Source organism: Mobula hypostoma, chromosome 20, assembly GCF_963921235.1.
Source record: "Mobula hypostoma chromosome 20, sMobHyp1.1, whole genome shotgun sequence".
NCBI lineage: Eukaryota > Metazoa > Chordata > Chondrichthyes > Myliobatiformes > Myliobatidae > Mobula > Mobula hypostoma.
In genome coordinates, this window is record NC_086116.1 from 39,145,594 (window position 1) to 39,170,191 (window position 24,598).

The 24,598-nt window shown below is 42.7% G+C and overlaps 1 protein-coding gene across 18 annotated transcripts in view; it reads right to left on the reverse strand.

Annotated features, from left to right (window-relative positions):
- celf2 (cugbp, Elav-like family member 2) overlaps positions 1-24,598 on the reverse strand; it is a 1,121,102-nt gene that overhangs the window by 686,562 nt on the left and 409,942 nt on the right. For 4 of the 18 annotated variants that reach the window (XM_063072718.1, XM_063072717.1, XM_063072694.1 and 1 more), the window contains exon 1: positions 18,544-18,675. The exons of 7 other annotated variants lie outside the window; for them this stretch is intronic. In XM_063072718.1, coding sequence (XP_062928788.1) covers positions 18,544-18,596 — 53 coding nt within the window. In that variant the 5' untranslated portion in view covers positions 18,597-18,675. Of the gene's footprint in view, positions 1-18,543; positions 18,677-24,598 lie in introns of those variants that run through there. 7 more of the 18 variants (XM_063072700.1, XM_063072699.1, XM_063072706.1 and 4 more) reach the window with 5 other exon arrangements.

Genomic DNA, 24,598 nt, shown 5'->3' on the forward strand with positions numbered 1-24,598 from the left:
TGCTGGAAAATCAAGTAACACACACATCAAAGTTGGTGGTGAATGCAGCAGGCTAGGCAGGATCTCTAGGAAGAGGAACAGTTGACGTTTTGGGCCGAGGATCTCCCGGAGGGAAGGCCTCAAAATCCCTGGCTTTGCCTGCTGTTGGCGACCGAGATTGAGGTCGAATCGTTCGGACAGAGATGGCGCTCAGTACTCGGTGTCGGAGAGCTGATCGGTGGCTCGAAGTTTTTGGACGACTCAAGAGTCGGACTGTGGTCGGGTATGGCTGGAAGAGTTTTTCTTCCTTCTCCCGTCTGCGTGAGGTGTGGGACATTTGAGAGACTTTGAACTTTTTACTGTGCTCATGGACTTCTTCATCAAGTTATGGTATTGTCGCACTGTTGTAACTATATGTTATAATTATGTGGTTTTGTTAGTTTTTTCGGTCTTGGTCTGTCCTGTGTTTTGTGATATCACACCGGAGGAAATTTTGTATCATTTCTTAACGCATGCATTACTAAGTGAGAATTAGAGAGGACTGCATGTCTTCATAATCTAAATAATCTAAAAATCCAAGCAACACATCCAAAATGCTGGAGGAACTCAGCAGGCCAGGCAGTATCTATGGAAAAGAGTACAGTCGTCATCTCAGGCTGAAACTCTTTAGCTGTCCTGCCGAAGGGTCTCGGCCTGCAATGTACTTTTTTCCATAGATGCTGCCCGGCCTACTGAGTTCCTCCAGCATTTTGTGTGTGTTGCTCGGTTGTTTGTCCATCCAGCTGGGTGTGGTATTTCATTGCTTCTATTGTGTTTCTTGTATTTACTGTGATTGCCCACAAGAAAATGAATCTCACGGTTATATACGGTGACATATATGTACTTTGATAATAAATTTACTTTGAAATGCTGGAGGAACTCAGCAGGTCAGGCAGCATCTATGGAGAGGAATAAACAGTTGACATTTCAGGCCGAGACTCTTCATCGGGACTGGAAAGGAAAGGGAGAAGCAGCCAGAATAAGAAGGGGGGGGAGTGGAAGGAGAACGTGCTGGCAGGTGATAGGTGGGGACATGTGGGGGGGGGAGAAGGTGGGTGGGTGGAGGAGGGGGGTTAAGGAGAAAAGCTGGGAAATGATAGGCGGAAGAAGGAATGTGCTAGAACAGAATGTATCATGGGAGAGCATGAAGAAGGAGGGGCATCAGAGGGAGGCGATAGGTAGGTGAGAGACATAACTTGATCTTTTCCAAACTTATTCTATTTCTTTGTAATATTGGTTGAGAGGAACGGAGTCGTCGACACTAATGCTTTCATTTTTTTTATGATGTTACATAAGAGCCCATGTCTTTTTTTTAAATCAAATCTCCTCTCAATCTTTTACATTCTAAGGAATACAGTCCTAACCTATTCAGTCTTTCCTTATAATTCAGGTCCTCCAGACCTGGCAACATCCTTATAAATTTTCTCTTTTATTCTTTCAACCATATTTACATTTTTCCTGTAAGTAGGTGACCAAAACTGCACACAATGCTCCAAATTAGGCAGTTCTTTTCCTCCCAAAGATGCTGTTTGACTCGCTGACTTCTTCCAGCAGATTTGATTGCTGCTGGAAGACCTCAGCCACTCGAGGAGCATCTGTGGGAACAAAAGTGCAACCAAGGTCTTAGGTTGAGACCCTGCATCGGGATCTGAAACCTTCATTATCAAGAATCAAGGGTCGACTTTATTTGCCGTATACATTTATGTATATTAGGAATTTCCTGTGGTGTCTTGGTAAGGGTGAGACATGCAACAAAAAGCAACAATACTCAACAATTATATAGAATAAGAATTAAATATACATATATATGTAAAATCATATATAACTTAAAAAAACTAATAAAGTTAGAGTTTAAAGGATGGATGTGGAATAAAATGTACATAAATACCAGCATCTATTTACAATGTAAACAACATTATAGCATGTGGTTTAAGGCAACCACAAGGCAATGCAGTGACAGGAGTAATAGATAGAGAGCAGTGGTGTCTAACTAGAATCGTTAATCAGATCATGCTGCTTAACTTGCTGAGTTCAAAGTTCAAATTAATTTTTTTGTCACAATGTTCTACCCTGAGTTTCATTTTCTTGTGGGCATTTACAGTAAATAGAAAGACAGACAATAGAATCAATGAAAAACTTCACATGACAGAGATGGAAAAATAACAAATGTACAAGAGACAACATACTGTGCAAATACAAAAAGAAATAATAACTAATATTAATAAAGATATTATATTATGATTAATCCATTAAATAGGACAGTCCATAATCAACATCCAGATATAATATTACAGGATAAACAAGCAAGAACAACTTACTTAATAGATATAGCCATTCCAAACACACATAACATACAGAAATCAATAAGTGAAAAACAGCAGAAACATGCTGAATTAAGAGGAAATTGAAAGACTATGGAACATGAACATTGTCCCAGTAGTCGTGTTTACAACTGGTATCATCCCAAAGTTACTACACAATAGCATTAAACTATTAGGTCTTCGCAGCAATATTTATGTAAACCTTCAGAAAGCCACAATACTAAACACCACTAGAATAGTTCAAAAGTTCCTAGCAATTGAGAAATTAGTGTGCTTGGCTATGCCTGTACCTTGGGTTTTAGTAGCTTGAGCTGAGAAAAAAATTAAAATATAAATAAGCAATAAACATTCAGAACATGAATTGTAGAGTCCTTAAAATTAAGTCCATGGATTGCGGAATCTGTTCAGTGGTGATTGGCTTAATCATGAAATCTCCCCAAAAATTTGTTGCCATCGATATCTACCAGACCTCAAAGTGAACAGAAACAAAAGCTGAGGTTAAATTGGGCTGTGCCAATCATGCGCTTTACACCATCAAACAAACTTGTGATCTGGCTGGTCTCTTTCCATTCTAGTATATGCTGCCATTTCTCATTCCTGCCTTAGTGCTCATTATTTCAAAATTTACACAGTTACATCTGTCTGCCTGTTTTGGAAACATACTTATAACCTCTCGAGACCACTTACACCCCTGCTCACTATTCATAAAAAAAACTTTTATAGAAAGTCCAAAGTAATATTCCTTACACCTTAACAGATCTAAACCATATTTTGCAAAGATATCTGACTCTTATATTTTCTGAAAATCATTCACTCTAGATCTTTCAACTTCTCAAAGCATCTTTTAAACACAAGACATTTTGCAGAAGCAGGAAATTCAGAACAGCACACACAAAATGCTGGAGAAACGTGGCAGCTCAGGCAGCATCTATGGAGAGGAATAAATAGTTGACCCTTTGGGCTGAGACGCTTCATTCATCCTGATGAAGGATTTTGGTCAGAAACGTTACCTTATCATCAATGGAATGTGTTGCTCAAAGCAACTTTTGTTTCTCCTCATCAGTTTTCAATGGATAACTTCACTCACCTCAATACTGAACTGATTCCACAACCTATGGACTCACTCTCAAGGACTCTAAACTCAAGTTCTCATTCATTATCTCTCTCTTTCTTTTTTTTTGTTCATCAATTATTTGTAATTCATTGTTTGGGTGCAGTTTTTCATTGATTTTCTTCTCCTGTGAATTGTACTTTTCCTCTCCTGTGAATGCCTGCAAGAAAATGAATCTCTAGGTATTCTGTGGAGACATACATGTCCTTCGATAATAAATTCGCTTTCACCTTCATTTCTCAGTATGCCGCGTCATTACCAGATGGGTTTTTGTGATAATCCAAGCTCATCATTACTGCTGTTGGCTTTTTTTTATAATTATGATTTATTAAATTACTTGAATTTAAACTCCCTGGCTACCATGTTAGGATTCATACATTCGTCTCTGGATCAGTGGTCCAAGCATCCAGATGTTAGGCCATAAACTTGACCATGCTGGAGACTACTTACTGCCAGGCCCAAGAGTTGTTGCTGAAATTCTCAAAGGCTTTGCTCCAATGAGAAGCAAACACAAAATAAATTCAGCTGCAAGTACACTTGCCCTAAAGTACAAGTGAGTGAGCAGAACAATTTGAAATGCCATTATAAACCACTTAAAACTGTGCGACAGATGAGCTGATTCCTTTCTATAATGGAATGTTGTCGACATGCTGAGACACTGATGCTTAAAACCCGCTCCAGGTAGTTTCGTCAGCTGTACCTCGTCCTTACAGGGATAACCTGCAACGCACGCTGTATTTTGCAGCTGCCAAAACAAATTCTTCTTAATGAAACAAAATTCCATTTTCATTGCTGCCTTTCTTTGGTTCATTAATTAATCCATGCTATGGACTGGCACCATCATGTGGCTCTGGCTGGTGATGTTTAAGGCAGCTTCAGTGCACCATGCATGGGCAACTGCATCAGAGGGAAGTAGCAGAGGAATGGGACTGGCTGGCTTTTGCTAGAACAAGTCTCAGTGTGCTGAATGTCCCCCTCCAAGTTATACAGAGGCTAGCTTTATTTCTCACAGGCATATCAAAACATACATTCAGCGGCCACTTTATTAGGTACAGCTCACTAATGCAAATATCTAATTAGCCAGTCATGTGACAGGAACTCAATGCATAAAAGCATGCAGGCACTGTCAAGAGGTTCAATTGTCGTTCAGAAATGTGATCTAAGTGACTTTGACTGTAGAATGGCTGTTGCTGTTAGATGGTGTGATTTGAGTATCTCAGAAGCTGCAGATCTCCTGGGATTTTCATACACAACAGTCTTTAGAGTTTGCAGAGACTGCTGCGAAAAACAAAAAATACATCCAGTGAGCGGCATTTCTGTGGGTAAGAATGTCTTGCTAATGAGAGAGAGGTCAGAGGAGAAAGGACAAGACAGGTTCAAGCTGACAGGAATGTGACAGCAACCACGTGTTAAAACAGTAGTGTGCAGAAGAGAATCTCTGAACATACATTTCAAACCTCGAAGTGGATGGGCCAGAGCAAAAGACCACATTAGGTTCCAACCCTGTGGCCATTTTATTAGGTGCACTCCTGTACAATAAAATGCATCATTTGCTTCAATAACTATCACTGTCCAAACACGTGCTGGGTGCAGCCCGGCAAGTGTACCACGATTCAAGCACCAATGCATGCTGACAATTTACTAATCCTAATCTGAATGTCTTTCAGAATGTGGGAGGACAATGGAGAACCAGGAGAAAACCCACACAGCCACAAGGAGAACATACAATCTCCTTACAGTCAGCGGCAGGAATTGAACGCCAATCAATGATCACTGATGCCGTAGTAAAGTTACGCTAAACACTGTGCTAACGTGGCACCCTTGGCAGTTTCAACCCACTGGCAAAATACATCAGAGAGAAGGAGCAGAGGAATGGATCCAGTTTATGCTAGAATGAGTCTCAGTGGGCTGAATGGTCTCTAAATGATTCAATAATTCCAAAATCAAACATCTCCTAGGCACGACAGCAATAGTTTCTCTCACAAAGATACCAAGTGCCATTACAATGTTGCACTATTGTTTCCCTATTAAGTGCATAAATATTAGAATCCTAGAATTCAGTCCAAGCAGTTTTTATCTACTTCTAAAGTTGTGTAAGAAGCATAGACTGAATGAATAACTTACACTCTAATGTGAGTTCTAAAGTACAGGTCTCGATTATGCAGGATCATAAACACAAGAGATTCTGCAGATGCTGGAAATCCAGAGTAACATGTACAAAATGCTGGAGGATTGCAGCGGGTCAGGTAATATCCAAGGAAAGCAATAAACAGTCGACACTTTGAGCCAAGACGCTTCATCAGGACTGAAACGTTGACTGATTTTTCCTTTCCATGGATACTGCAAGACCTGCCAAGATCCTCTAGCATTTGGTATGTGTTACTCTTGATGAGGACGATTGCTGTAAATACTGGAGCCCAATTTAAATTAATTCAACACAGACTAGATGGGCCGAAGAGAACCACACTGTGGTGTATCGCTCTATAACTTCATGAACGACAAGAGGAATGCAACGAAGAGGGCAACACAGTTTCAACAAGGACACCCAGCAAAAACAGGTCTCACAGGTGGCTTAAAGTTGGCAGCTTGTGCCCACAGTGAAAATGGCCATCGCCATAAATTAATTATATTAATCACTTGAAAAAGTAAGGGAAATCTTTGAATACATAAATTGAAATTCATGATAAAACTGTGAAGGAATAAAGTATTCTCCGCATAAAATAAGATATCAGGTTACAGGTTTTGTTCGTTGAATACATTGAAGTTGTTATTTCGCTTAATTTACATAATTTAAATTTCAACTTCCATTCATTATCAGTGGCTGGTGCAAATGCAATTCCCTCCAAGGGATTTTGACCGATGACAAAGAACTTGAACGTGAATGATTTAATATTGAGATGGATGGAACACTCCTGCCTTTCACACTTAACATTTGTCATGCTAATATAATTAATTTTTATTGCAATAATAAACAAAATGTTAAGTAGTTAGGTGCGGAGAACAAGACTCTTTTCCCCCTTTGATGTTTGCGTGGCAAAGGCTTTGAAGCTGCTCCTTCTGGTACAGGAGTGTTGAGGGCAGTAACCAGACCGCCTTGTTATGATCAGCCCTGTGCTTGATAACTCAAGAGTTAGTTTGCTATGGTGCCCAGTATGAGGGTTATAGAGGCTACGTCAATAGCATTTAGCAAGGAGGTAGTTACAATTTGAGAAAGAGTGAGGAACTGAGATCTATTAATCAAAATCAGGTTTATTATCACTGATATACACAGAGTGGCCACTTTATTAGGTACACCTGTCCTCCTGCTCGTTAATGAGGAGAATATCCAGACCCGGTCAAGCTAACTCAGATAACCACACGTTACAACAGTGGTTTGCAGAGGACCATCCCTGAATGCACAGAACGTCAACTCTTGAATTGGATGGGCTACAGCGGCAGAAAACCACGAAGATACACACAGTGGCCACTTTATTTGGTACGGGGGGGTACCTAATATAGTTGCCACAGAGTGTATGTCATGAAATCTGTTGTTTTGTGGCATCAGTACAGTGCAAGACATAAAAAAATGACCATAAATAAGTAATGCAAAACAGGAATAACGAGGCAGTGCTCATGGGTTCAGGGACTGTTCTGAAATCTGATGGCAGAGGGGAAGGAGTTTACTTTACAATGCATGCTGTACATTACACATGCGAACTGCAAGCATCTTCATACTGGTGTCCAGTAGTGGTATGAGTTCCTCAGGTTCAGTGTCTTTCGGATTCTGGTAACACTATTGGAATAATAAAAGCAACACACACAAAAAATGCTGGTGAACGCAGCAGGCCAGGCTGCATCTCTAGGAAGAGGTACAGTCGACGTTTCGGGCCGAGACCCTTCGGCAGGACTAACTGAAAGAAGAGATAGTAAGAGATTTGCTAGAATTTCCAGCATCTGCAGACTTCCTCATATTTGTGTGGAATAATACAAGACTTAAAGGGCTGCATATAAATACATGAAGGCCATAGGTAAGGTGAATGGTCACAGTCTTCCTCCCAGCATACAGGAGTACAAAACTACTAGGCTTAGTTTTAAGTGGTGGGAAGATTTTCATTCTTTTTTATTTATAGATACAGTGCAGATTAGGCCCTTCTAGACCTTTGAGCCAAACCGCACAGCAAACCCCAATTTAATCATGAGACAATTTACAACGACCAATTAACTTACTAACCAGTACGTCTTTGGACCGTGGGAAGAAACCAGAGGACCTGGGGAACAACCAGGCAGTCCACGGGGAGTTACGGACTCCTCTAGTCCAGGAGGAGGTACAGATGATATCGGAATTGAAATCTGAACTCCAATGCTCCGAGCTGTAATAGCCTTGTGCTTACTCCTACGCTGCCATGGTGCCCAAAAGGAATTTGAGAAGTAACATTTCAAACAAGATGGAACAAGCTGCCAGAGCAAATGTTAGAGGTGGGTACAATTAAGACATTTAAAAGACGGCACAGTAGGGTAGTGGTTCGCACAACACTTTGCAGTACAGGGTTCAATTCCCGCTGCTGCCTATAAGGAGTTTGTACGGTCTCCCCGTGACCCCATGGGTTTCCTCCAGTGACCCAGTTTCCTCCCACAATCTAAGAATGTACCAGTTTGTAGGTCAATTGATTAGGCTAGGATTAAATTGGGGGATTGCTGGGTGGTGTGGCTCGAGGGGCCAAAAGGGCCTTCTCTGTGCTCTATCTCAATAAACAGATAAAACATTTGAAAGGTACATGGATAGATGGGAAAGGTTCAGAGGGATATGGGCAAATGGGACCAGCTCAGGTAGGCAACTTGTTTCCGAACTGTGTAACTCTGTGACACAGATGCCACAAAATGGGCTGAATGCTTAACCACAGTGCTCGCTCCTGCACTAATTCAAGTTCAAGTTTATTGTCATTCAACCATACTCATGTGTACAGCTAAACAAAACATCATTCCTCATGGGCCAAGGTGTAAAAAGCAGTACCTATAGTTATGAACCTGCACTTACAGTCACCAAATAATATGAACACAAATCCCTGAGGGGCATAGCCTGAAGTTTGACATGAAGTGTGAGGTGTATGTTTGTGTGTTGCAGTATAATGTTAGTGGCACTATCATAAGAAAACAAGCAGTCATATAAATATATGAAATAGCAGGACTAAAAGATGGAAAGTGGCCAGTGCAGGATGAGAGGATGTCTCTGAGTTGGCGAGTGGGGAGGGGTCGGCACAGGGCATTCATGTGTACTGGGTGGCAGCAGGGTTTTCCTTAAAACTTATCCCAATAACAGCCAAAACTCTAAATATATCAATGTCTCTCTTAAATTTTTAAGTCATAGTCCTTTAGGGCAGAAAGTGACTAAATACACTAATGTCTAGATGGAAAAAAATAGTATATTTGGGAAAAATAGCCAGTTCTTTATTTTGACTGGCCAGTCAAGGAACCAATATGCTTCAAAACTTTACTGACACAAAGAGAGGTGGATGCCTGGAACGAGCAGCCAGGAGAGGTGGTGAAGGCAGATACAAAAGCAAAGACCAGAACCAGAACCTCATGACTTCGAGGCAAATGCAACTACAATACCTTCAAGTTCCTGGGCGTCAACATCTCTGAAGATCTATCCTGGGCCCATCAAATTGGTGGAATTACAAAGAAGGCACATTGGCAGCTATATTTCTTTAAGAGTTTGAGGAGATTTGGTATGTCGCCAAAGACTCCAGCAATTTTCTACAGACATGCTGTGGAGAGGATTCTAACTGGTTGCATCACCGTCTGTTTTGGAGACACCACTGCATGGGATTGGAAAAAGCTGCAGAGGGTTACAAACTCAGCCAGCTCCATCATGGGCACTAGTCTCCCCAGCATCCAGGATGGCTTCAAAAGGTGATGCCTCAAAGAATCCAAGACAGGCTCCCTACCATCGGAGATGAGGCACAGGAGCCTGAACATATCCACCCAACATTTTAGGAACAGCTTCTACCCCTCCTCTGCCAAATCACTGAACAGACAATGAGGTAACCCATAAACACTACCTCACTAATTTTTCTCTCTTTTGGACTACAGCTTTAATTAATTATATAACTTTCAGTCTAGAGATTTCTGTAGAATGAAAATTAAAAGTGGGTGGTAGTTAACCTTTAAGAGTCATATATATATATATAAAAATAACTGCAGCAAATGGAGGGATATGGACCATGTGCAATATAATGTACAGTTTAATTCGATATTTTAGTTGGAACAGACATCATGGATCAAAATGTTGGATGCTTCTATGTTCTACCTACTGTACTGAGCCCTGTAAGGGTTTTATATACTTCAGTGGCATCACCTCTCATTTCACTAAACTCAGTACAGTATAGGCCCAACATGTTCCTTATCTCCTCAAAGAACAAACCATCCAATTCAAGGAATTAAGCTGATGAACACTAGTTGCACTCCACCAGATGCAAGAGTATCCTTGACAGAAGAGATTTTGCAGATGTTGGAAATCTTGAGCAACACACACTAAATGCTGGAGGAACTCAGCAGGTCAGGTAGCGTTTATGGAGGAAAATAAACAGACAGTGTTTCAGGCCGAGTCTTGATGAAAGGTCTCAGCCCAAAATATCAACTGTTTATTTCCCTCCATAGATGCTGCCTGACCTGCTGAGTTCCTCCAGCATTTTGTGTGTGTGTTGTATGTATGTTCTTCCTTAGGTTGGTATATAATATTGCAGGGACAGTCGCAAAAGATATCCATATACTTGCAGTTAGATATCCTTGCTCTTCTGCTCAAATATTTTGCAATTAAAGCCAATATACTGATTGCTTTCTTAATTGCTTGCTATACATGTACACCGACTTCCTGTGATTAGTGTGCAAGAACTAAAACAGCTATAGCAGTTAGGACAAGATCTTGGCCTTATAATGAAAAAAATAGTAATAGTACTTCCACGAGAAAATCTATAGATGCTGAAAATTCAAGCAATACACAAAAAGTGCTGGAGGAATTCAGCAGGCCAGGCAGCATCCATAGAAAAGGGTAAACAGTCGACATTTTGGGCCAAAACCCTGCATCAGGACTGGAAAAAAATATGAGATGTCAATGTAAGAAGGTGTGGGGGTTGGAGGGGAGGCAGAAGTACAAGGTGGTAGGTGATAGGTGAGACCAGGGCAGGTGAAGTAAAGAGCTGGAAAGTTGCTTGGTGAAAGACATAAAGGGCTGGAGACTGGGGAATATGATAGGAGATGGTAGAAGACCACGCAAAAAAGCGAAGGAACACCACCAGAAGGAGGTGATGGTCAGGTGAGGAGATAATGTGAGAGAGGGGTATGGGAATGGGGAATGTTGATGGGGTGGGGGTGGGTGGCAATTACCAGGTTAGAGAAATCAATATTCATGTCATCAGGTTGGAGGCTCCCCAGATAGAATATAAGGTATTGCTCCTCCAACCTAAGTGTGGCCTCATCCCGACAGTAGAAGAGGCCATGGAAGAGGACATGTTGGAATGGGAAGAGGAAATATAATTGACATGGGTGGCCACTGGGATTTCCCACTTTTTCTGGTGGGCGGAGCGTAGGTGCTCAACAAAACGGTCTCCCGATCTACATTGAGACTCACTGATATACAGGGAGACACACTGGGAGCACCAGACACAGTAGATGACCCCAACAGACTCAGAGGTGAAGTACCTGAATGGTAGTGATGGAGGTGTAGGTGCAGGTGTGGCACTTGTTCCGCTCGCAAGGATAAGTACCAGGAGGGAGATCAGTGGGGTTGTGGGGGGGAGGGGGGGGGGAAAAGAGGGAAAGATACGCTTGGTGGTGGAATTCCCCAAGTAATAAATCTTACTTTTTGGACCGCAGAGATGTGCATGGTGCATTTCCCCAGAGTCAGTACCAGGTCCTGACTGCCTTCCTCTGACCTACAGACAGACTTATGCCAAAGTTGATAGGAAGGGAATATAAAGATCCCACATGCACACTCCTATAGCAGGCAGGCACCAGGTGGACTCCTATTGTGTAGATAAGTCCGGCAAACTTTGTTTAGAAGTAACTTCTTTTCCCTAAAAATAGCAATTTATTTGCAAATTACAGTCCATTTTTACCAAAGACGGTCCAATCAAATAGCAGTGTCTTCTGAATAAGACACCAGCCCTAAATCTCTGACCTTCTGGAACATTATGGGAGGGTTACTCCAATGTTCTCACTCAACAACCTGGGTGCATTCCACCACACTTTCTCTTTAGTACCTTCTTTTAGCCCTTCCATATCACCCTTTGCTGAAATCCCTACAGTATCTTCGATTGGTGATGACCCATGTAATATGCCCCTTTATTATATCCTCATAGTATCTCTACCCTCTGGCTCTAAGAGTAACCAAAACTTTCCCATTATCCATAAGGTACCAACCACTGATGAAGAAATAGCCTTCAATCACCTGTTTGAATTTAAATCTAAACACAATCATAAAGATACGACACTGACCAGCTTCTTGTTTGGGACACCATCTGCCAGCATGAGGACTCATTCTCACCAGCAATGGTGCAGTGTATACTGTGCACAGAACGGGAACAGCAAAAAGTAATTGCCCCTTCAGCCTGCTAAGTTCATGCTGATCCAAACTTGGCCTCAACACCAATTTTTCGAAGACTAACTTTATTTGACACGTACATCGAAACATCAAAACATACAGTGAAATGCGTTGCTTTGCGTTGACGACTAACGCAGTTTAATGACCATCCTGAGAGCAGCTCGCAAGTGTTGCCACGATTCCGGTGCCAACATAGCACGTCCCCAACTCATCAACCCCAACTCTTAAGATTATGGGAGGAAACCAAAGCACCCGAAGGAAATCCACAGGGTACAAACTTCTTACAGACAGCAGCAGGAATTGAATCCCAAATCGTGATCACGGGCGAAGTAAAGAGATTGTGCTAACAACTATGCTACCCTCTCTCGTCCCCTGTAGTTCAAATGCCTGTGAAGCTACACTTTAATATCTTCAATGGCACTGACATTCAGACTAGAGACTTCATAATCATGGTTCACTGTAGCTTCTAAATGAGTAAAACTGTCATCCAAGAGCATTAGAGCTGCAGGGAATATCATTGTCATCATGCTTCCCTCAAACCACACACCATTACTGACATGGGAAGATATCACTATTCTTTGTGGCTTGGTTGTAATCCCGGAGCTTTCCCTATATAAACATTGTGGGGATACATTCACTACAAAAACTGCAGAGGGAGCAGACTATCACTGCAACACCAAGCAGTTAGCCAAACAAATTATATCGATTCCAATTATCAAGCAGACAAGAGGTTAAGAAATGAGGACATGTTCAAAGCCTCCTCAGTGAATACTAGGCACTCCTACCCCATGGTCACTCACAATGAAGAAGGCAGTGCCAGGATGGTATTGATGCCATGTATTACGGGCACATAGCAGCCCTCTGGAAGCAGTGTAGGGTGAACCAACTATGTCACAATCTAGCCAAGTCCCTGTCCTGTTGGCCATCAGTGCTGTGGAAGAGAAACTGCTGGAGGAATTCAACGGGTCAGGCAGCATCTGTGGATGTCCTAATACAGGATCTTCACCAGAAACGCCGACTATCCCCCTTCTTCCACACATGCTGCCTCGTCTGCTAAGTTCCTCCAGCAGATTTTTTGTTGATGCTCCATATTCCAGCATCTCCAGTCTCTTGTGTCTCTACCTGTCCAGAATGTAGAATGTGGAACATATTGCACAAGAATAGACACCAGAAAGACTGTAGGTGCAGGAAATTTAGAGCAACACACGAGGTGCTAGTGGAACTCAGCAGGCCAGTCAGCACGTATGAGAGAAATAGACAGTCGATGTTTCAGGTTGAGACCCTTCATATTAACTGGAAAGGAAAAGGTGGGGGGGCGGGTATGATAGTCAGTAGAAAAAGGTTGGGGAAGAGAGTAGAGTAAGAGATGGTGGGTGATGGGTGGGTCCAGGAAAAGTGCGATAAGAAGGCGAGGGAAGAGGAAGGAGAGAATGATGCAAGTTGTGAGGTGACAGGTGGAACTGACAAAGGGCTGAAGCAAATTCCCAAGGTAGGTGAATCTAAAATAGAGGGCATGGGTTTAAAGTGAGAGGGGAAATCTGAGGGGTAGGTATTTCACTCAGAGGGTGTTGGGCATAGGGAATGACTTGCCGATGGAGGAGGTAGGTGCAGGTACAATTAAAATGCTTAAAAACATTAGGACAGGAATGTGCATAGGAAACATTAAGACTTTAAAACATAGGAGCAGACCCAGGCCATTCTGCCCATTGAGTCTGCTCCACCATTCGATCGTAGCTGATTTATTACCCCTCTCAACCCCATTCTCTTGTTTTCTCCCAGTAACCACTCGTGCCCTTGCTAAACAAGAACCTATCAACCTCCACAACCTGGCAATGAATTCCACATTTTCATGACCCACCGGTTAGAGAAATTTCTCATCATCTCTGTTCTAGAAGGGACATCCTCACATTCTGATGCCATGCTCTCTGGTCCTGGACTCCCTACTATTGGAAACATCCTCTCCACATTCACTCTAACTTGGCCTTTCAATATTTGGTAGGTTTCAATCAGACAGACCACCATTCTTATAAACTCCAGTGAGTACAGGCCTAGCAACATCTAATGCTCCCCATACATTAACCCTTTCATTCCTGAGATCATTTTCAAAAAAAACTCCCCTGGATCTTCACCAATACTAGCACATTCTTTCTTAGACAAGGGGCCCAAAACTGCTCACAATACTATAAATGTGGTCTGAGCAATACCTGATAAAAGGTGGAGGTATGGCCAAACACAGGCAATGGGGTTGCCTTCGACAGACATCTTGACTGTCATGGAGAAGTTGGTCCAAAGGGCCTGTTTCTTTGCTGTCTACCTCAATGATCTATGAACCAGATAATGAGTAATTTATTGAGGACTATCTAGAGGTCAGGTAATTTCACCACTCCCTTCAGACAAATATTACCAGGCGTTAAGAAGAATTGTTACATTAAAGAAAACTGTTATATTCAGATGAGTGATAGAAGTCAGATGTAGTGCAGGTCAAAGAATAAAGTTAGACATACAGTATTTATATAGAACCGGTTATGTTCCTATGATGTCTGAAAACGTTTTACAGCCAATCGTATACCTATAAGAATATAAGAAATACAAGCAGAAGCAGAACATATTGGGCCTGAGCCTAGAGCACCTTTGAGCCTGCTGTACATTTCAATAGGATTGTGACTAATCTGATTTTTGCCTCCATTCCTTTATAATTTAAAAACTTCAATATTTCATTTTTGCATACTCAATGCTACAAACTCCACTGAATTCTAGAAGAGGGAATTCCCAAAATTCCCTGAGGAAATGAACTCAATCTCATCTGCGCCTTAAATAGGCTTATTCCAAAACCAGACTCCCTGATTGTACACAGCTCCATGGTGGGAAACATACTCTTTATACTTTACACTTTTTATACTTTATACTTTATTGTCGCCAAACAATTGGTACTAGAATGTACAATCATCACAGCGATATTTGATTCTGTGCTTCACACTCCCTGGATTACAAATATTAAAAATAGTTAAAATTAGTAAATATTAAAAATTTAAATTATAAATCATAAACAGAAAATAGAAAAATGGGAAGTAAGGTAGTGCAAAAAAAACCGAGAGGCAGGTCCAGATATTTGGAGAGTACGGCCCAGATCCAGGTCAGAATCCGTTCAGCAGTCTAATCACAGTTGGGAAGAAGCTGTTCCCAAATCTTGCCGTACGAGTCTTCAATCTCCTGAACCTTCTCCCGGCGGGAAGAGGGACGAGAAGTCTGTTGGCTGGGTGGGTCGTGTCCTCGATTATCCTGGCAGCACTGCTCCGACAGCGTGCGGTGTAAAGTGAGTCCACAGATGGAAGATTGGTTTGCGTGATGTGCTGCGCCGTGTTCACGATCTTCTGCAGCTTCTTTTGGTCTTGGACAGGCCAACTTCCATACCAGGTTGTGATGCACCCTAGAAGAATGCTTTCTACAGTCCAGGCCAAATTTCTTTAGTTTTCTCAGGAAGTAAAGGCACTGGTGGGCCTTCTTGGCAGTGAACTCTGCTTGGTTGGACCAAGTCGGGTCATTTGTGATATTGACCCCGAGGAACTTAAAGCTTTTGACCTGTTCCACTTGCGCACCACCGATGTAAATTGGCTCAAAGCAATTACCCTGCCAAACCCACTCAGAAACATAACAGTTTCAATATATCATACATTAAGATTAGATTATTTTTGTCACATGTACATTGAAATACCAAAATGCACAGGGAAATGCATCATTTGCATCAAATCAAATCAGTGAAGATTGTTCTGGTGCAGCCCACAGTTGTTGGCACACTTCTAGGTCCAACCTAGCATGCCCACAACTTACTAATTCTAACCATATATCTTTGGAATATGGAAAGAAACTGGAGCACCCAAAGGAAACCCACATGGTCATAGGGAGAACATATGAACTTGCAGATCATGGCAGGAATTGAATCCTGATCTTTGGCGCTTTAAAGATCAGTGCTAACCACTATATACCGCATCATACAGCAGTGAAAAAGGCCCTTCAGCCCAACAAGTTTGTGCTACCCATCAGGAATCCATTGACCGCAATCCCACATGAATTCGATTTTATTTCTCCACGTTCTCATTGACCACCCCGAAATTCCGATCAGCTGCACACTAAGAGTAACTTACAGAGGCCAAGTAACCCACCGACTCACATATTTTTGGAATGATGGAAGAAACCAGGCTACTCGGAGGAGACCCATAGGGAGAACGTGCAAACTCTACACAAACAGTGCTGGAGACCAAGACTGAACCCGGAGTCGCTGCAGCTGTGAGGTAGCAGCTCTATCAGCTGCACTGCTATAAAATCCAGTCACCGTGGTGATGTAAACATTTTGTGCTTAGCAAGCTCCCACAAAGAGCAGGGTAGGAATGATCAGCCTATCTGGTTCCAGGCAATGTTAACATTGAACCTAGAACAGTACAGGCCCTTTAGTCCACAATGTTGTGCCGATATTTTTAACCTACTCTAAGATCAATCTAACCCTTCATAGACCTTCATTTTTCTATCATCCACTTTCAATTTTTCCATCCATGTTAACTGATACATTGGCCAAAGTTTCACAGATAATATCTCTGCACTTCTTCCGCCTATTGTCAACTACCCTCCAGCAACTCACATAAATGATGGAGGAACTCAACAGGTCAAGCAGCATAGAACAGGCCCTTTGCCCCCATTATTGTGCTGACCTTTTAACCCACTCCAAGATCAATCTAACCCTTCCCTCCTACATAGCCCTCCATTTTCTATCATTCATGTGCTTATCTAAGAGTTTATTAAATGTCCCGAATGTATCTGCCTCTACCACAACTTTTGGCATGTAACTTACCTCTGACATCCCCTTTCTACTTTCTTCCAATCACCTTAAAATTAAACCACCTTGATTTAGTCATTCCCCCCCCCCCCCCGGGAAAATGTCTCTGGCTATCCACTGAAACTGTGCCTTTTATCATCATGTACAGCTCTATCAAGTCTCAACCTCCTTCACGCCAAAATGAAAAAGCCCTAGCTCGCTTTAACCTATCTTCATAAGACATGCCTCTTAGTACAGGTAGCATTCTGACAAATCTCTGCACGCTCAGGTCCTGATGAAGGGTCTTGGCCTTAAACACTGACTGTTTATTCCCCTCCTCAGAGCTGCCTTACTTACTGAGTTCCTCCAGCATTCTCTGTGCGTGTGTGTCGTTCAGGAGTCCCAGCATCTGCAGAATCTTGTGTGTCTTTTATATAGCTCTCCCTGTGTCCTAGTAAACATTCCCCAAAAGCACTACTGACAATAGTGTAAAGGTCGTTTATCTTATAGAGTATTTAAGGATTATCGCTGCTTTGAGACTTGTGTGAAGTCTCAAAGGGCAAAGGGGAACTTGGTCAGGATCAGCATAAGCCAATGTTGCCTGGGTAGAGGTATCCATGGGGTAAGTGCAGAAACAGCGAGCGTGGGGGAACAAAGAGGGTAAATTGGCAGTGGATGGTGGGGAGATGTGAAGAAAATGGGGGAAGTGAGTAAATAAAGCCACGGGCGACGGGGAACCTTTCCTATGTGACCAGAGTGACTGCTTGGATCTCAGTCTTGACTATAATGGCAAGAGCCCGGATTCCACAGCAGCAGTCTGCAAAGTATTCCCGCTGCTTCCAGACATATATATATATATATATATATATAAACGCGGAGCCTTTAAAACCTACCTCCTCATGAATTATCTACTTTAGACAGCAGAAAAAGCACTACCGTGGCACAAAGCATTACTACAGCTCGGCGGACAACAAAAGGAAAATAACAAGCCATGAATTTAATTCAGACGGAGAAGCTCACTCTTTGTTGAAATCCAACCCCCCCCCCCCACCCATCCTATTTACATTTACCTCCCCTTGTTAAATTCTGCTCAGGACTGGACACAGCAGCAGATCCCAGAGAAAGATTCAGTGCAAGGAGAGATTGGTGAGGGGTGAGGGGTGAGGGGTGAGGGGTGGGGGGGGGGAACGACTGCTGAATATCCTCATTCATCAGAGAGAACGAATGGCACGGTTTAAATGCCCCCTCCCGACCCTTCTCCTTAAACTCGCCTCCACTCCACCCCACATATTGCTTAGTCAACAAAAAATGTGGCTGAATCCTATTACACGGAGCCAGACACAGAGAGCTGAGGGGGATAGGCACCCGTCTCCGCTTGGTGTTCTCTTCGTCATTCCAAAGAAACTTTCCCTGTGGTTTAAAATCAGAATCCCAACACGGAGCATTTCTATTGTATAAAAAGCCCCCCCCCGGAGCTTTCCTGAAACACCAGCCATTCCCCTGGCCTGCGGGGGATGTCATTTACAATCACGAAAGCAAGTCACTTCGCCACAGGGGTTGGCGGTGAGGAGAGGAGGGAAGACAGAACGGGAGAGACTTCAACTGTGCGGCGTTCGCATTGAGACAGCGGAACTAGTTCTAACGCGCGGCGCCAGAGAATCATTCTCTAACAATAAGCGTCGGGTGCCAGAGCACCGACCGAGCCTACCTCAGAACTTTCCAGCTCTCGAGTGAGTGCAGCTCGGAGATCACGGAGACCATTGTAAACAAGACAGGCTGAGGAACAAAAAAACACAGAGAGAGGGAGAGGGAGAGGCAGGGTCTCTGCAGCTGCTTAGAGCCCCAAGCCTTTTGCAGCAAGGTTCGTCCTATTCTCGTGTCTGATAAGCACTTGTCACAGCATTCCCTCCGCCCCTTCATCAATCCAGCTACTTTATTGCTTTTTCATTCCATCATCTCCTCTATACTCCCCCCCCCCCCCACGCTACTTCTTTTGGACTCCCACCCCTCACCAACCACCCCTCCCACCCACTCACTCAACCTCGTCATGTACAACCAGAGGTCAAACGCAAGTCTGCTCACATGCGATTTCTGCTCATTGAAGCTTGGCAGTTCTTTGCTTATTAATGCTGCACCTCATTTGCTTGTTTTTGGGAGATCGCAAAGGTCAAACTGTGGCTGAAGACCTTGCAGATTCTGCCAGCGAGCGGTTGCAGGACAAGAATATGTACTAACTTCTAATACCCTCCTCAGTCTTACATACAACCCGCGCGCGCGCACGCACACACACACACACACACACACACACACACACACACACACACACACACACACAAACATACATGCACACCGACACACACGCATGCACATATACCCCACACAAACACGGATACAAATATACACACACACCCACACACAGGTACATGCAAATAGGTACCCCTCCCTCACACACAGATACAGACGCACACATATACACTGGCTCCCTCACATATTGATATAGTCACGCACAGACACACACACACACACACACACAGATATCTCTTACACACACAAAAGCATACATGCACAGACACACCTGCACATATACTACACCCCGCCACACACATACAGATACACACACATATATCCCCTACACACACAAATATACATGCACAGACACACATACCCATCCCCATCCCCCACACATACAGATATACACACACACACAAGCACACACAAATATACACCTCTAATGCATATATGCACTCCCCATACACAGATACAGACACACACACATATGCACAAGTCCCCATACATATAAAAAACACACACACATGCACTTACTCTCTGTCTAAATTTTTCTCCTCAAAATCCTTTCCTATTAGGAGAATCCAGGATAGCTGCAAAAACTGAATGGCTCCAGGCTATGAGACTAATGAATACCCTGCCACCACTGAGGTCTCATCACTAGGACAGTGAGCTCTTCATTGTTCACTATACTGTTTACTGTTTACCTGTGCTACAGACTTCCCATGCATTTTGAATTACATTTATTAACTTTTTGTGGTAATATTATGTTTTATGTGTTGTGTGGGTGCACCGTGGTCTGGAGGAACGTTGTTTTGTTTGGTTGTATAAGTACAGTCAGATGGCAATAAACTTCAACATGAACTCAAGTGGGTGCTATCCTGTATTTTGTTTATTTATCACTGTCATATACTGTACAGTGAAAATCCTTAATGGTAACCACAGCTTTCGAACTCTTCATGAAAGTTTCTCTTGCTGAAAGGCGTGGTGTGAGGCTGCTGTTTCACGGCAAGCTGACCACTCACACCACATGTAGCACTGTAGCAAATCCTCACTGGTCAGGGAGAGGTCCCAGTACTCAAGGCTGTGAGGAGGCATGTGTCAAAACATGACGCCTCTCACATTCAAAAGAGCCTGAATTTCACTGCAACACACACAAAATGCTAGACCTTTGTCTTCTTCAGCCTGTCGGATGATAGCATTTGTTACTTTAACGGCGAGAAGATCTATTTTGTTGAACTGGAAGGAAACTAATCCTCCCAACTACATTCCAATGGTTTTCTCAAACTATATTAAGTTTAAATTTAGAAAAAATTTGAAGTGATATTTTTGACCCTTCGGTTAAATTTGAAGAAACTTGGAAACCTTTTATGCAACATTTTCATATGATGTAATCTGACCTTTCTGAATTTTTTTTTAAACTTAAATTATATGATTAAAGGAGCGGAGTTAACGACATTACTGAACGCGTCTGATACAAGCAATTGGTCTAGCCCTGTTTTGCCTTTTTTGGGTTTTTTTTCTCTTTTTCTTTTGGGGTTTTTTTTGTTTATATATTTTTTTTCTTTTTATTTCTTTTTTAATGACTAATTTCATTATGAGTTTGGAAGTCTTTTATATCTATGTTACTTAAAATTCGTTTTATATATGCTGATTAACATTATTCCAATTTCTTTGTACCAAATTTGTTATTGAGTTTATAATTTTGAAAATTAATAAAAAGATTTAAAAAGAAAGAACAAAATGCTGAAGGTACTCAGAAAGTCAGGCGGGATCTATGGAGGGAAATAAATAGCCGATGTTTCAGGCTGAGACCCTTCATCAGGGAAGAGGCCAGAATTAGAAGGTAGAGAGAGGGGTAGGAGCATTACCTGCCAGGTGATAGGTGAGACAAGGTGAGGGGGCAAGTGGGGTAGTGGTGTGAAGTGAGAGGCTGGGAGGTGATAGGTGGAAGAGGAGAAGGGGTGAGAGGGGAACCAGAATAGGGAATGGAAAAAGAAGAGAGAGAAGCGGAGTAATTACCAGAGGTTAGAGAAGTTGATGTTCATGCCATGAGGTCAGAGGCTACCCAGACATTAAAGAGTTTCACTGCAGATTAAGACTGAGCAAATCACTGCCTTTTTGTTTCCCCACACCCTATGATTACTCTTCCCTCAGTTCCCCCCCATGTAATCTAAGCTTGCAATATTAATAACTGATAAAAACGTCTTCAACCCTTCAACCATGCTCAGAACAGACTGATTCCCCCAGCACCCCATCCTACCTCTGAACTTCCCTATTCTCCCCCTGAGGGACAAAGTAATTGAAAAAGCATTCCAGACTCTTCATTTCCTCTTGGGGCTAGACTCCAAGCCAGAAAATGTTATAAAACCATAGGACATAGGCATAGAATTAGGCCATTGGCCCACCGAGTCTGCTACGCCATTTCATCATTGACCAGGTAGCACAGGTGATTGGGTTATAAAGTGGAGTAATTTATCTGATGGTGTGGCAACTCCAAAAGGAAGCATTCCTGATTTTTAATTGTATGGTCCCTTGCATCGGGTCTAGTCCTCAGAAATGAACCTGAACTGATTGTTGTCCCAGCTAACTCTCAGGTGATCTGTTTATTGTTTCTGTTAACAATCCCATCAATGGACCAAATTGTGCTTGACCCAGGCCATTGCCCGTACTTTCCCACACCCCTTTCCAGTTCTGCATTAAGTTTCTGAGGCCCTTCTCCAGCATTGAATAAGATCTGAGCCTGGCCTTAGCTTCCATTTCTCTTTCTGATCTCCGTTACTTTGGGTTTCCATCTAGTGCAAAAATCTGTTTATCTACACTTTGAACTTATTTGAAGGCATCATCCACAGCTCCCTGGGGCACAGAATTCAAAAGCTTAAAAGCCCTCTGATGGAAGAATTTCCCACACTCAGCATATTGTGTTAACTCATAAACATAAGAAGTTCTGCAGATGCTGTAAATCCAATACAACATACACCAAAATGCCGGAGGAACTCAGCAGGTCAGGCAGCATCCATGGAAATGAACAAACAGTTGTTGTTTTGGGCCAAGACACTTCTTCAGGACCCTTCTTCTTATTGTGTTAACTGTTTTAATGTTGTTGTTTTCAAGATAAACATTGGCCAGGACAATATGGAGAAAACCATTGCAAGGTTCGTGTTCAGGAACAGCTATTCCCCTTTACCCATCAGGCTTCCGAACCAGCATAGACATCTTCACTCAACACAACACTGAACTGACCACTGAACTCAAACTATGGACTCGCTTCCAAGGGCTCTACAAGTCATGTTCTCAGTATTATTTATACACTCTTCATTATTATTATTCATTTTTTTGTTGTTGTGTTTACACAGTTCATCTTCTTTTGCACATTGGTTATTTCTCAGTCTTTGTTTGCGAGTGATTCTATTGTATTTCTTTGTTCTAGTATGAATGCCTGCAGGAAAGTGAATCTCAAGGTGGTATATGGTGACATAGACATACTTTGAACTTTGATCTTTGCATCAATTTGCCCCACCTTGGAATTTTCTTCATAACTAATAAACAAATACAAGCAGAAAGAATTTTCTTTTTTTTCTCCGAAGCCTGAATGATTTTCCTCTCGGGATTTGTAGTGAACAAGAGATTATTATTTTATTGTCCAGACACTCGGATGCATTTCTACTCTTCTTCAGGAGAGAGGATGACTTGCTTCCACTCCAGGTTTGAGGGATGTAAGTGCTTTTACACCACTTCTTTTAACATGGAGTGGTACTTGTACACTTCGTCCACTGTTATGAGGTCCAAGATAACAGGAGACCAGGCTTTTTGCTCAGACTTTAGCGCATGCACACAGACTCGTGACAGCATGGTAGCACAGCTGTTAGCATAATGCTCTACAACTCTAATGATCGGGGCTCAATTCCCATCGTTGTCTGTAAGGAGTTTGTATGTTGTCCCTGTGACTGCATGGTTTCCCACAAAGTGCTCCAGTTTGCTCCCACATTCCAATGATGTACAGGTTGGTAAATTGTGGGCATGCTAAGCTGGCACTGGAGGCACGACAACACTTGTGTACTGCCCACAGCACATCCTCAGCCTGTGTTGATTGTTGACGCAAATGGTGGATTTCACTGTATATTTCTATATTTCGATGTACAAGTGACAAATAAATCTAATATTTAATTTTTCATGGATCACACATAAATAAATACATGATTTTGCCATCTATTTCCTTCCATTTCCCCGTGGAACAGCCCCAGGAGAGACAGAAGAATCAAATTCAGTTACTCAGCTGTGGTCTGGCCTTGATTCTGTAAGGAGTTTGTACCTTCTCCCCGTGACCACATGAGTTTCCTCCAGATGACCTAGCTCCCTCTTACCAAAGAGGTATGGGTTAGGAAGTTGTGGGCATACTATGTTGGCGCTGGAGGCATGGTGACATTTGCAGGCTGTCCCCAGCACATCCTTGGACTATGTTAGTTGTTGACACAAATGATGCATTTCACTGTATGTTTTGATGTACCTACATGGTAAAAATAAAGCTAATCTTTCTTTTCCATCTGCAGAATCTCCTGTATGTGTGGGGGGAAATAGACCGTTGATGTTTCTGGTCGAGACCTTTCATTTGGACTGAAAGACAGAGGAGCCACAGCCTGTAAAAAGAGATGATTTGGACATCTGTACTAGTGACAGTGTCTTTCTCCTCTGAACAGCAGCACATTTAAGTGCTGAATATTTGAAGTTTGGGCTCAGGCTCTGAAATGGGACTTGAACCTACAACCCTCCAACTCAGAGGAGAGGCTTCCACTAGCTGAACCACAGCTGACATCCAGCAAAGGGCTGTCAGACAAAAGTGGATGACAGATTATGTCTCGGTGTTGCAGCCTGACCTGACAATGGCTGAGTCGGTCTTGGTTGTCAACCATGTCAGCCTTGGACAAGTCCCAGGTGTGCGCTTTTCAGCTGCAAACTGCAAATCTGTGGTGTTCAATCGCATGCCTATGCCCAGTAAGAAAGCAAGCTGCACCTGTCACATAGGCTGTAGGACAGACTCCAGAGACAGCAAGGCATGTATCCTCTGTCACTGTTGCACATTGGGAGATGCTATGTGAGCTGATCTTGTTTAAGAAGGTAAAGATTAACTTTATTTGTCACAGGTACATCACAAACTCCACCACGGTTGGGCCCAAGCCTGGCTATGACAGCAGAAGGGTTGGGCATGGGGCTAGCAACCTCGTCCCATTAAAATCCAGAGCTACAGAAACACCAACAGAAGCTCCAAAGATCTCATCCCTGGGAGAGGAAGGACTTATGCCTAGAAGATGCATGAATTTGTGTAGTGAAAGCAGATGCCACAGGGCCGATTAACCATCAGCCCAGGACAGATGATTCCGGCGAGCTGCTGTTGGCAGCCTATGCTCCAGTAGGGTGATGGGCTTAAGAAGAAGACATCAAAGCATACAGTGAAATGTGTTGTTGGCATCAACGACCAA